This window comes from Bombina bombina, chromosome 4 (assembly GCF_027579735.1).
Source record: "Bombina bombina isolate aBomBom1 chromosome 4, aBomBom1.pri, whole genome shotgun sequence".
In the NCBI taxonomy this organism is placed as follows: Eukaryota; Metazoa; Chordata; class Amphibia; order Anura; family Bombinatoridae; genus Bombina; species Bombina bombina.
Window position 1 is genome coordinate 742319654 of NC_069502.1, and position 14277 is coordinate 742333930.

At 37.5% G+C, this 14277-nt stretch overlaps 1 protein-coding gene across 1 annotated transcript in view; it reads left to right on the top strand.

Annotated features, from left to right (window-relative positions):
• Positions 1-13723, top strand: part of LOC128655577 (protein unc-93 homolog A) — a 78660-nt gene extending 64937 nt beyond the window's left edge. The window contains exons 6-8 of the mRNA XM_053709170.1: positions 5859-5994; positions 8471-8602; positions 11281-13723. Of these exons, the coding sequence (XP_053565145.1) occupies positions 5859-5994; positions 8471-8602; positions 11281-11537 (525 nt within the window). The 3' untranslated portion in view covers positions 11538-13723. The remainder of the gene's footprint in view (positions 1-5858; positions 5995-8470; positions 8603-11280) is intronic.
• Positions 13724-14277: the final 554 nt, after the last annotated feature.

A 14277-nucleotide genomic window follows, 5' to 3' on the forward strand; every position in this document is an offset into this window, starting at 1 on the left:
TTATTATATATACATATACTTTTTAGTAACATCATATCATTAGATATGAATATATAGATTCTACACTGAATTAATATAAATATATAAAATATTAGCAGGAAATAAGTATAGTACACTCGAACCACCCTATAATATCGATCCTACACTGAATTGTTATATGCAATATATTAGCACGTCAAGTTAAGTACACTTGTACCACCCTTTAATATTGAGCATAAATATCCGCTCACTCCAATTCATATTGGTCATCCACTCATTCACCCTATTTCAACTATATTGGTTTAGTTACTAACATTTCTTACATACAATCACAGTAGTACACTGCATTCATTCACCATATTTTAGTTATGAGTTTTTATATATTAATATTTTTCAATAATATCACACCCTTGATACGAATATATCACACATTTAATTTTAGTTTTTATTAACTATTCAGACACGACTACAGTAAACCTGACTGTTTATATCAGTCATAGTACTTTTAGTACCATTTTAGTAGTCTTTATATATTTGTATTATTTGTCAGATAGTATGCAATACTTGCTATGGCCTAATAGCTAGGTAAACAGCTTCCCAATCCAAAGGTTGCAAGTTCAAACCCGGCTACTGCTGTGATTAGATCCGTTAATCTAATCAATCTATGTTTTATGTAAATATACTTCACATATTATATTTCTATCATTTTTTAAGGTTAGCATAACCATCAATATTATTAATTTATTACTATAATATTTATATTTTATTAGTTGAATCTGTAATAAATGATCCATTGGATTATTAAGATCACCAACTTGTATATATCCTATCAGCATTATATTTTGCCTATAGGTGGAATATTAAAATGACACCCATCATTCTAACTACTGAGATTTAATTTTGTTGGTAATATATATAACTTATGTCCTTTGTATTAAATGAATGATTTCTAGAAGTCTGTATAAATTGTACTAACCAGTCTAGCAACAATTGCACTATGTATTTTATTGTTACACCCTACAATCTGACAATACACCTGTGTTTAGTGGGTGTGTGAATATGCAGATTTTCGATTGGTCCAGTCAGCCCTTATAAGTCAGCGAGGTAGTTTTAAAATTATGTAGCCTGATGAAACGGCATACTAGCCGAGAAACGCGTTGCTAAGCAACTTTTAAAGTTTTTAATAAAGTCTTTTATTTATTCTACCTTGCTGTGATACATTATTCTCAATATATCTAAAATTATTGGGCCCCATATATCCTCCGTACGGACCGTAATTACCAGCGGTCAGCTTTTTGGTAATTAGAAGGCTGCTAAATGCCACTGCGCACCACACGTGTTTTATGCCCAGCAGTGAAGGGATTAATTAGGCAGCATGTAGGCAGCTTGTAGAGTTAATTTTAGCTTAAGTGTAGTGTAATAGACAACCCAAAGTATTGATCTAGGCCCATTTTGGTATATTTCATGCCACCATTTCACCGCCAAATGCGATCAAATTTAAAAAAAACTTAAATGTTTTCGCAATTTTAGGTTTCTCACTGAAATTATTTACAAACAGCTTGTGCAATTATGGCACAAATGGTTGTAAATGCTTCTCTGGGATCCCCTTTGTTCAGAAATAGCAGACATATATGACTTTGGCATTGCTTTCTGGTAATTAGAAGGCCGCTAAATGCTGCTGCGCATCACACATGTATTATAGCTAGCAGTGAAGGGGTTAATTAGGTAGTTTGTAGGGAGCTTGCAGGGTTAATTTTAGCTTTAGTGTAGAGATCAGCCTCCCACCTGACACATCAGACCCCCTGATCCCTCCCAAACAGCTCCCTTCCCTCCCCCACCCCACAAATGTCCCCGCCATCTTAAGTACTGGCAGAAAGTCTGCCAGTACTAAAATAAAAGGTTTTTAAATTAGTTTAATTTTTTTAAGCATATTTACATATGCTGTGGTGTAGCATCCCCCTTAGCCCCCAACCTCCCTGATCCCCCCCAAAACAGCTCTCTAACCCTCCCCATCTGCTTTATTGGCGGCCATCTTGGGTACTGGCAGCTGTCTGCTATTATTTCACAGTCAAAAAAGTTTTTTTTTTTTTTTAAATGTACACTACTGTTACACCAGATATGAGTGGTGGCACTGGGCACAGTATACGCTGTGAGCCTGACACACACGGTGACAGGCAGGCAACTGCAATTAGATTACACAGGGAAAAAAAAAAAGCAGACTGATGTTCTAGCCCTAAAAAGGGCTTTTTGGGATGCTGTCCTTACAGCAGAGATCAAATGAGTCCTTCAGGACTGTAGTGGACACTGAATACACTAGCCTAGCTATCGATTTCCCTATTAAATCAGAAGCAGCTACACTGTCCCTCCTCTCACTAAGAATGCAGCTTCCAAATGAATCTAAAATGGATGCTGTCCAGGAGGTGGGAGGGTCTGGGAGGGAGGGTCTGCTGCTAATTGGCTGTAATGTATATTCTGACTGTGAGGTACAGGGTCAAAGTTTACTCAATGATGACAAATATGGGGCGGATCGAACATCGCATATGTTCGCTAGCCGAGGCGAACGCGAACATGCTATGTTCGCGGGGAACTATTCTCCGGCGAAAAATTCGCGACATCACTAAGAAACAGCTGTTTTGTCTTTAGTGAGTCAGCCGAGCGGCTCTGAAGCTTCGGCTCACCTGTTATTGCACTGCATGTGCAAATACCTTTGTGAGTATTATATTTGTGTCCAAGCCTAAATTTCTTTATATCCAATGATTATCTGCACCAGAGCGCCTCTTCTTTTGTTTCTTTCCAGAACGAAGGTCATCTTATATCAATACTTTTGGAGAGAGCAGCTACCGATTGGGGTCACTTCCCTATTTCATTCCGGATTGGAAGAATTTCTTATTGGGACACTAATTTGTACTAATGGACGTTCACCTCTATTTCATTTGACTTCGAGGACTATGCCTAAAGTATTGTGATTATAGTTTTACTACTTATATTTGTTGTCCTATATTGATATCGATATTGATACTGTTAATTATCTTTTTTGTACCACATTTTACATTGTATAAGGAGATATATATATATATATATATATATATATATTTCCTTAATTTATTATACAATATATTATAAGATCAACTATTTAAGATCATAGGATTATCTATTTAAGGTCTATCCAAAGTCTAAATGTTAATCTATAGGTTCAACCCATATTTGGGGAGGAGCATAAAATAGGCGCACCTTTTTTCTGGGCACACTACGTGAGAACAAGTAGGGTCCCATTTGTTTTTTGTTATATTGTCTTGAAGGAACTGTTATTGCCAAAATTTATTAGGCTGGATGAGGCTACGCAGGATTTGATAGATTAGATACGGGCACTGGGACCCGAGGACACCCTGACAAAATGGCGCCGACTAGAAGCTGTTTTACCAGATAATGATCGGGACATTGCACAGGAAAGTTTTTCTCAGCGTAGTAATGAAAAAGCAGAGGAACACGAACCTTGCTTAGAAGCGGATATAAAGTCTGGGTCAGGTCTGACTAATCAGATGGCGGATTCCTCTACACCAGATGTCCTCAGCTATCATACGGTATGGGCGACTGAAGTAATGGTAACTTCCGAAATCGCCGTGATGGCTGGGACAGGTCTGCACGCTGTTGGAATTCAAAACTTGCCTACAGTCTCTCCTACATATCCTGCCTCAGACCCATTGGCTAATTCAACACTGGGACATGTGTTTACCAGAGCCTTTGCTGTCACCGCGATGGCAACTACTTCTAATGAGACCCTGAACCGCATAATCTTTCACGACCTATATCAGCAGCGTAGCAACATCTCACTTGGTGGAATACGATCGCTGGCGCCCCATCGGCTGCTTATTTTTTACACGGGACTGTTTGTGACAGATGGAAAACAGGCCACAATGCATCCATTGATTAAGGGAACTGTTATCGCTATCGGGAGCTGAATTTACACCGAGACTCAGGAGAGGCATTGGCTGAGGTGTCATGGTGGCAGCAGGACGGAGTTTGCTGCTTTCCTCAGGTTTATGGGCATTTCGGAATAGGTATACCTGTCACCTGGTCTGTAATCTAATGTACTTTACCCAGCAGCCCGACATGGTGACTGTGTTATTCTATATGTTCATGTGCTAGTCAGCAGAGCCCCCGACTTGTTACACCCGACTATGTTGCGTGCTGTACATGTGTTCTGTGTTTAATTTTATTATTTTTGTTGTATTATTTTTTGCTTCCTAATTAACTATACTATATGTAAAATGATGATGCCTCCCACTGGGGTCTTTAAACAGATTAGGCTATTGTCTTGAATGGATATCGTTTTCTTAGGCTGACGTCATATATCAGTTCAATGCTTGTCAGCTCTCCTCAGTAACATTTATTAATAAGTACTATTCCCTCAATCTTGCCCTAGTACCAGCCTATGGTTAAGTTAGTATGTAGCATGATTTTGTTCTACATTCACCATAATGCAACGTCATGGTATTGCTTTCTCTGGTGTAAACTGCTGTAGCATACTTAAAGTAATAACTTTAATGTCTTTAAACTTTGAAGAAATGTATAGGTCTTATTGTTAAAAGCCTCATAGGTGTGTTTGATTAAGGTCTAATCTACTGAAACATCAGTGATCTTTTTAGCTACCTGAGAGAAACAGTGTCATAGCTCGCCTCTCTAACTACCTTTTATGGCAGCGGAATGTTGGTCACATGATTGCTGCTCTTGTACATCCATCTTATTTACAGCAGCCATTATAGTACTGACGATATAGTGTGTGAGATCAGTCGCTACTATCCCACCCTGTACCTATTTATATATTTATTTATGTCTGCAAAATACTTTTTATTTATACAGTACCGGCTTTTGGAAAACATATAATCTTGTTTAGTCTATGATATCAGTGACACCTCTTTGGGTGTTTCTTGTCACATATCTGATAGGACAACCCTGAACTGGACTATTATATAGCATCTGGTCCAGGAACAACCCTCGCACTTGCATCTCTAAGACCACATCACAGGGTGAAATGTATTTACTCGCCTAACTCAACTCATAGCCCCCATCTTCTCCTCCCCTGTACATCAGGTCTGCTTCTCCCAGCCTTAACCCATAACTAACCATTGTATGCTAGATCTCACCTCAAGAGAGCTGATCACCGGGTAATACCCTTCCACGACATGTATATATGAGACTCGTAGACACTTGTAGGGTTGTTTGGATATGTCTTGTATTAGTCTGCCCTAGACTCCATGGTACTGACCCCAGCGTATTTCATACTGATTAGAATACACACTATATGATGATATTCCACCTGCTCGTTTCGTAGGGTGACTTATATTTCCACAGTTTTAATGGATGGAGGTATTGGTTTTTGTTTTGCTTTATTTTATTTTAGTTTAGGTTATTGATGTTTAGTTTGTTATGTTAAACATAACACCCCCAACAGTGTGTACAAATTCTCTGCAAAAAGCAATTAATAAACCTGTAATTGAAAGTCGAAGATTCTGTATCAACATAACTCTCATAATATTTGTTTGCCCTGCGCGGCACAGTGATGTGGAATACGTATGCTTGTATGCATTGTTGGATATAAATTAAATTAAAAAAAAAAAAAAGCAGAGCTTTTGCATCATTGTTTGTAGCAGTGTTATGCATTGCAATAAAATTTTAAAGACACATACACACTCCTGAGCTCCTATAATCTAGATTTACTATTTAACAAAGGATACAAAGAGAATGAAGCACATTTGATAATAGAAGTAAATTGGAAAATTGTTTAAAATGATATGCTCTGAATGTTTATTTTTTACTTTACTTTAATATAGGAATAAATAGTAGCATCTATAATTAATATAATGTTTCTTCCTTTTTAGTCCTATGTGACATGCAGCCTTGGGATACATTTTGTTGGATATGTGATGATTTGCTTTGCAGCAACTAATGCTCTTTGTTCTTTGCTGTTTGGAAAACTCTCTCAATATACAGGAAGAATATCCCTTTTCTTCTTTGGTAAGCTAATTATAGAACTATGCATATTATTCATGTGACAGTCACACTAAGAAGAATACTAACTATAATAATAAAACAAGTTTAGTCTCAAATATATTTTTCAGTCAACCTTCCAGACAGCCACAACTGTACTGTACCATGTGACTTGTATATGTACAACTGTACTGTACCATGTGACCTGTATATGTACAACTGTACTGTACCATGTGACCTGTATATGTACAACTGTACTGTACCATGTGACCTTTATATGTACAACGTGACCTGTATATGTACAACTGTACTGTACCATGTGACCTATATATGTACAACTGTACTGTACCATGTGACTTGCATATGTACAACTGTACTGTACCATGTGACCTGTATATGTACAACTGTACAGTACCATGTGACCTGTATATGTACAACTGTACTGTACCATGTGACCTATATAGCTTTCATGTCTGTGCTTCATCAGCTGTCTATTGACTCACAGTGCTTCTGGTCACATGATCATTTATGTTTACTGAGCTGAAGTTTAACAAACTAAACAAATGTAAAAGACACAGTACTTGTGCTATAATTGCCATAATAGAGACTAGGCGCTAGCGACACACTTGCAACATTATCCGATAAGTTGTGTTTCCTGTCCCTCACGGACACACGGACCAATCTGATAATGTAAAAATGTCCAAGGGCAGATAACTCCAGAGCGCTCTGTTCTAATCAGAGCCTCAGGCACCGCAACCATTTCTGGGAACCTAACCATTGGGTCCCATCCCCCCACAACGTGCTTTACCCGCATTCTGTCTGAGAACCTGCAAAAGCACAGTAGTGGGGGATGTGACCCATGGTTAGGTTCCCAGAGGTGGTTGCGCCACCCAAGTCTCTGATTAGAAAAGAGTGCTCTGGAGCGTATATCTGCCCTCTGCCATTTTTGACTCTGATTGGTCCGTGTGTCCGTGAGTGACAGGAAGCAGAACCAATCAGATAATATTGTAAGTGTGTCGCTAGCGTCTTGTTGATAGAGTAGCATTTAAACATGACCATTAGCAGGTAGTACCTGTTATCCAATCAGCATTAGCAGGAAGCATCTGTCAGCCAATCAGCATTAGCGGGAAGCACCTATCAGCCAATCAGCATTAGTAGTTAGTACTCAATGAGCATTATTAGAAAATACACTACTGATACTGATATATTACAATTAATTTAAATATTTCACATTGCAGGCAAAAAAGACAATTTCTAACATTTTTAAAGGGACAGTGTATTGTTATTCTTTCTCCACTTTAAATTTGTTCCAAGTGATCCATTTTACCTGCTAGAGTGCATTAAACTATTTTCAAATAGTTCCTTTACCTTTTATATTTTCATTTGAATTAGCTGCTTTTGTCCACACCTATACTATAATTTTCAATACTTTTGTACTGGTTATTGAAAGGATATGTAAACAAGAAGATTTATAACAAATCACACTCCCAAAGAGTGTGGGACAAACAGATACTAAATATTACATTGCTCATTGTACTGTTCTCACTGTTTATAAAGTGAGCGATAAGATAGAGAGGGTCTTGTGTTAAAGGGACAGTAAACCCCAGAATTTTTGTTGTTTAAAAAGGTAGATAATCCCTTTATTACCCATTCCACAATTTTGCATAACCAACACAGTTATAATAATATACTTTTTACCTCTGTGATTACCTTGTATCTATGCCTCTGCAAACTGCCCCCTTATTTCAGTTCTTTTGAAAGACTTGCATTTTTAGCCAATTAGTGCTGACTCCTAGGAGCTTCATGTGCCTGAGCTCAATGTTATCTATATGAAACACATGAACTAACGCCATCTAGTGGTGAAAAACTGTCAAAATGCTTTCAGATTAGAGTCTTCAATGTCTAAGGAATTAGCACATGAACCTCCTAGATTTAGTTTTCAAATAAGAATACCAAGAGAACAAAGCAAAATTGGTAATAAAAGTAAATTGGAAAGTTGTTTAAAATTACATGCCCTATTTAAATCATGAAATATTTTTTTTTTTTACTTTACTGTCCCTTTAATGTAGAGAGATAAAATAATGAGGTCTACTCTACCTGCATGAGCAGACAATTTATTTGGGTTGTAATATCAATTAGCACATTCATCTGAAACTCTGCAGCAGGTATAACAGTTTTAACACATTAAGGGGATTCAGTTTTTTGTACATTGTCTCTAAGTTTTGCTCTTTTAATATAAGTGATAGAAAATGTAGCTATAAAGATCTATTCAAATGAAAGATTATCATGAGAATAATATGCAGATTTTTTTTCTTCTAAATTATATTGTAAATTAGTTGAAAAGTAAAAATCACAAAAGGATTAGTGTCTATTGTCTATGTACCAGTAGTAGTGTTTTAACTTAGTAGATTATTATGATTAACACTTTACATGGTATTAATATGAAATATTAATGTTTGTTTAAGAAATAAACAAATAATAAAATATTTTAATACATCTTTAGCTGCAGCAAGTAATATCGCATGCATTATAGCACTGCTTTTGTGGAAGCCTCACCCAAATCAGCTCGCAGTGTTCTTCATATTTCCTGCTCTTTGGGGAATGGCTGATGCTATCTGGCAGACGCAAACCAACGGTGAGGAAATTAATTTCTAATTGCTTGCAATCAAATTAAAGGGACCTTACTCTGCTGGGCACAACAGCAATAGCATTGTCACTAGTACTCACTATATCTTGCTTTTTCCTCCGGTTCTTGCTGCACTCTTTTTAAAACCTTTCTCCTATTTTAGCTCCTTAAAGTTTCCAGGTGGTAAAGCTCCACCTCTTTATACCGGGAGCCACCATCTTGGAGCACAGGTATTCTCACACCCTGTGACCAAAGCAGTGCATATTTACATATCGGTGATGTTCCAGCTATGTGTTTCGGGTTAGGATGCATGACACAGAGCAGAGGTTGTACAGTTTAGCAGCAGCTGCATTGCTATTGCCTCTGTCACATTGCTTCTGTCGCAGGGTGTGAGAATACCTAAGCTCCAATATGGTGGTGCCCAGTATGAAGAGGCGGAGCTTTTCCATCTGGCTACTTTAAACGGTTACAATAGGAGAACTGTTTCAAAAAGAGCTGCAGCACAGGAATAAATACAATAACATAGTATAATGTAACCATTCTTTCGTATTTTTTTTTTATTAACAATTAAATGTCCCTCTAACAATTTCCTTGCATTCATGCAAGGCCCTTAAGGGGACATAAAACAAGTTGGGATAGTGACAAAATGTAATATGTACTTTAATTACTTTACCTGCAAATTTATACTGCAGTGCCTCGCCATTAACCCTTTCTTTTAAGTGTCTGAATTGTACAGCTCTAACGCCCCCCACACAATTCCTTCTATGGCTGCATATATATCCACCATTGATATGGTAGAATGCAAGACTTTAAAGGGACATTGTGCACTCAATGTTTCTTTGCATAAATGTTTTGTAGATGATCCATTTATAAAGCCTATACAGCATTTTTGTTTTTATTATATATTTGTATAGTTTTGCTTATTTTTTAATTAACATTGCACTGAATTTCAGACTCCTAACCAAGCCCCAAAGTTTTATGAGAATACCGACGTATACCTACTCCAGTTTGCTTGTGTAAAGAGTCTTTTCATATGCAGAGGAAGGGGGAGGAGGGGAGTGTCTGAATATTTCCCAGTTTCAGTGGGTGTTCTAGCTAATACTTTTAACAGAGCTAAACTGGGAGCTTCTAAGTAAGTTTTTAAACAGTTTTAGCCTGGATTTTTATATCAGTATCTGCAACTGCATATTATTCTTTATAGTAGTGTCTATTACATGCAGTTAAATAAAAATTGGTGTAAACTGTCATTATCTGCTGGAGCATGCCTAGAAGCAAATAAGCTGCTGTGAACTCATTTAAAGGACCAGTCAACACATTAGATTTCCATAATCAACAAATGCAAGATAACAAGACAATGCAATAGCACTTAGACTGAACTTCAAATGAGTAGTAGATTTTTTTATAACAAATTTCAAAGTTATGTATATTTCCACTCCCCTGGGACCATGTGATACCAATCAGCCAATCACAAATGCATATACGTATAGTCTGTGAATTCTTGCACATGCTCAGTAGGATCTGGTAACTCCAAAATTGTAAATAATATATAAAAGACTGTGCATATTTATTTTAATGGAAGTAAATTGGAAAGTTGTTTAAAATTGCATGCTGTATCTGAATCATGAAAATTTAATTTAACCTGAGTGTCCCTTTAAAATTAAATGCCTGTGTTTCTGATGTTAAACACTAATGGGGGGGGGGGGGGGTCGGTCTACTCTAGAGAGCACAACTATGTAAGTAATTTTGCTTATTTTTGAAAATTACTTTAAAATACTTGCCAGAAATGTTTAAACATTTTTTTTATGCAAACTATTTTTATTTAATTAGCCCTTTTAGAATATGCACAGATGTCAACATGTTTTATGGCACTTTAATGGTTACCTTTGTGACCCCCACCTTCTGCAAATATTATTAACTAGTTTCCCCTGAGACTCTACAGAGCATTAACCTCTGAACTGAAATGAACCTGGAGACCTCAACTCCAATTACCCCTAACCGCCATGCCCCTATAAAATATATTCACCCATAACCCCTCTTTATGAATTGGATGACCTATTATTTATATAAGGAGGCTGACCATGTGTGTGGTAATGTAAAAGTTCAGCCTGACCATAATTCTGATTGGCCGATCAGCTATGACCCAGCCATCAGGTAACAGTATTATTTAGTGAGTAACACTGACTAAACAGTTGTTTATGCTAATTATCTTTTCTGTCTGTCTATCAATGGATGTGTCTATCTTTCTATCCTATCCGTTTGTCAATCTTTCTATCTTGATCAATGGCTTAACCTATCTATCCATTATCTATTAATCTGTCTATGTCTATTGTAGAATGAGCATTGATATGCTCCTACTGAAGCAAAAATCTATAATGTTCTGATTTGCATACATTTTAAATGCTTTTTTTCTACAATTACTCTTCAAGAGCAGAAATAAACACAATTAACCCCCAATTAGCAATCATTTTTAAACTGAAAGATCTTTGTAACTACAGCTAATACCATCCAAAATTTATTATCATTTTCTGTTGCTGATTGCAAGCTCTGGCGTATTTTAGAAAAAAAGCTTAGATCTTTATGCCCTGTGTATTTCCTAGTTTTAATAAATTAATACTTAAAGTTTTGATTTTAAGCAAAGTACCAGCGAGAATCTGGATATTCATGGATAACATTTAAATGTTTTTCAGCTCTCTATGGAGTATTATTTGATGACCGCAAGGAAGCGGCTTTCGCCAATTACCGCCTTTGGGAATCATTGGGTTTTGTCATAGCCTACGGATATAGCACATTCCTCTGTGTATCTGTAAAACTGTACATTATCCTGGCAGTACTAATTATTGCAATGTTGATGTATGTGTGTGTTGAATATGTAGAATATAAAAAAGCAACAAATTGTGCACCCAAAAAGGACAATACTTCCCTACATAATCAGACACAGATGTAAATTGAATTTGCTACATGAAAATAGGTAATTTTGTTTATATCACACTTAAGAGTCAGATGTATCATCTATAGTAAAAGTAAGTTTATTGAGCGCTGCATTGCCAAAGATTGGTATGCGAAATGCAGATTGTAAAGCATGTCATTTTGTGAGCAAAATTTACATTGTTATGCACTCCATGGATACACCCATTGAAAAAAGGCTCTCAAATGTATTTATCCTATCCCCTCTGCTTGCGGTGAAACATAAATGAGCTCCTGCACTGATTAAGCAACCACTGTGTGGTATGTTGCAGGGTCACTGGTTTGGTTCCTACATCATCATTCATCCTCTTTAACCTTTTAATGCTGTTATGCCTTTCTATTCTGTCATAATTACACTGGGCTTTAGAGCCGTTATGACAACATAGAACGTCATAGCCAATGGCTGTCCTGAAGCCTTCTGTGCTTCCTGGATTTGATTGCGGTCTGGAGGGCGTTCCTACGGTTATAGGGATGCCCCCCAGACGCGATCCAATAATTGAAATCTTGCGATCGTTTGCACAATTGCATGGTTTCAATTTGTCTACATCGGAACAGTTGTTTCGATGTAGAGACTTTAGCCCTGGCAGGAAAGGGTTAAATTAAGTAAAAAATAAACAGCAGAACTAACAGCAGGGATGGTATATTTATCTTGTCAATGTTGCTTTCGTCTAACTGGTATACATGCAAAACTCCAGGGATGCTTTGCAGCAGAGCTCCGCCCACTTAGATTCATCCCAAAACCAGCACATAAAATACTAGTAGTATAATTTAGCCATACTGATTGCTTAAAGCAGTTTAAATAATCAAGTTCCTCGTCACCTCCCTCACCTCCTCTCAAGCACATCATTGACATAGAATACCTTTAAAAGAAGTAGCAAATTAAGAAAGGAAGGGTTACATCATTAACCCATCAGCATAACACCACAAAGCACTTTAGCTTATTTTGGGCTAGATTATGAGAGGAGTGCAAAATTGCCCTTCGCAAGAGCGATATTTCCTTTCCTCTCAGTAATACCGGTGCACGCATTTGCATTGCATGGAAGCTTTGAGCTTACGAGATCGTGCCTCTATAGGTTCTAAAGGGATCCTCGTTCTGATGCCTATAGACAAGGCAGAGAACCTAGCACAGCGAAGGGGGTAAGTTGCGCAGCAAATGTTAAATATATATGTATATGATATATATATATATATATATATACATACACATATTAACACATAAATATATACATATATATTAACAGTTTTAACACTGTCCCCATAGACAGCAATGTAAAGGCACCCCACATCCACTCAGTTTAACCGCTAATAACTGCTTCATTAAAGTATTTAAAAAAATAAAGATGATACCATTTTTTATTTTAAATAGGAACCATACACTTTATTTTGGGGGGAATTGGGGGACAATTTTTTCATTAACCAGAGATCTGATCTCTTGCGGTAATGATGGTTATATAAATGGGCACATGTTAAATTAGTGCTCCTAACCCTTTAGATGTAACACAGCCTGAAATTAGTGATATTACCTCAAAATGTTTAACCTGCTAACTACTGTCTTGAGGTTGCTGGAATGGAGACCAATATAAGTTGATATGTTGAGCATTTTTTTTTTAAATGCTAGGATTTACTTTCACTTTAAATAGGTAAGGTAGGAATTTTATGAGATAAATATAAATTTTTGATCTTTGCTGCAGCACTCGTTGGAAAGTTGCATAAAAATGCTTATTGCTGCCAGTAAGGGTAGCCCGGCGGAGAAATGGAGAAGAGGGCTATTTGACCCCCACTTTATGGGAGCGTTGGTAGGCTCCGCTGTGGGGTGGAGGATGATAGGAGGAGTTAAATACTCCTCCCCAGCTTGAAGTTGCAGTTGCAGAGTTAGGAGCAGCACGGAAGGGGGAAGTTTTCCCGCCCTCCCTCTCCAGGAATAGAGGTTAGGATGGTTGTCGCAGCTACGGCGGGGTGCTTGCTGTGATCTATTGAGGCTTACGCCTGATGGATAGTGGCTGGTGCTTCTGTCGGTAACAGAAAGTGGAAATGGATGGAGGACGCCCCGCCCCTTAAAAGGGGTGGGGGCTTATGGAGAGGTTAAAAGATAAAGCAAGCACTGGGTGGATTGTGGAAATAAGAGGTTAATTTTGTTGATAATGTTTAACTTGTGTTATTGGTTAATAAACAGGCTGCGGCCTTTTCTTCCCCATAAAAGGTGGTCTTGTCTTTATTAAGAAGGATGGAGTGAACTCAGAAATAGGGGGTCAAATTAATAGACCAGAAATACCCCTGTTAATCTGGATTTTGTTGTTGTTGCGAATTCTCTAAATTCCAGTACCAGCACATGAAGAGCCTGAGTACCCTGCTAAACAAGGCCTTAATATATTAAAGGGGCATATAAAATGTTCCAAAAAATGTGCAATACCACTGAGATGCCTTACTTACTAACCCTTTACCTTCTACCCACCCTGGTACTTTATATCACATCTTATGGCTTCCCCTTAGAGGACAGCTGACTACACACTGCTAACCTTCAGTGCAACAGAAGACCACAGATAAAGACGACTGCATAAAAAGCTTACATACAGTAAGCAATGAGGATGTTAATTACAATAGTGTAAAATAAAAAGCCACTGCAAACTCCTGTGATGAGAGTACTGCACTGAGAACACAGACCAAACCAAACTGTGATAAGGGACGGGACTGTCCTGGAAACACCAGGAAAGTTGTCAACT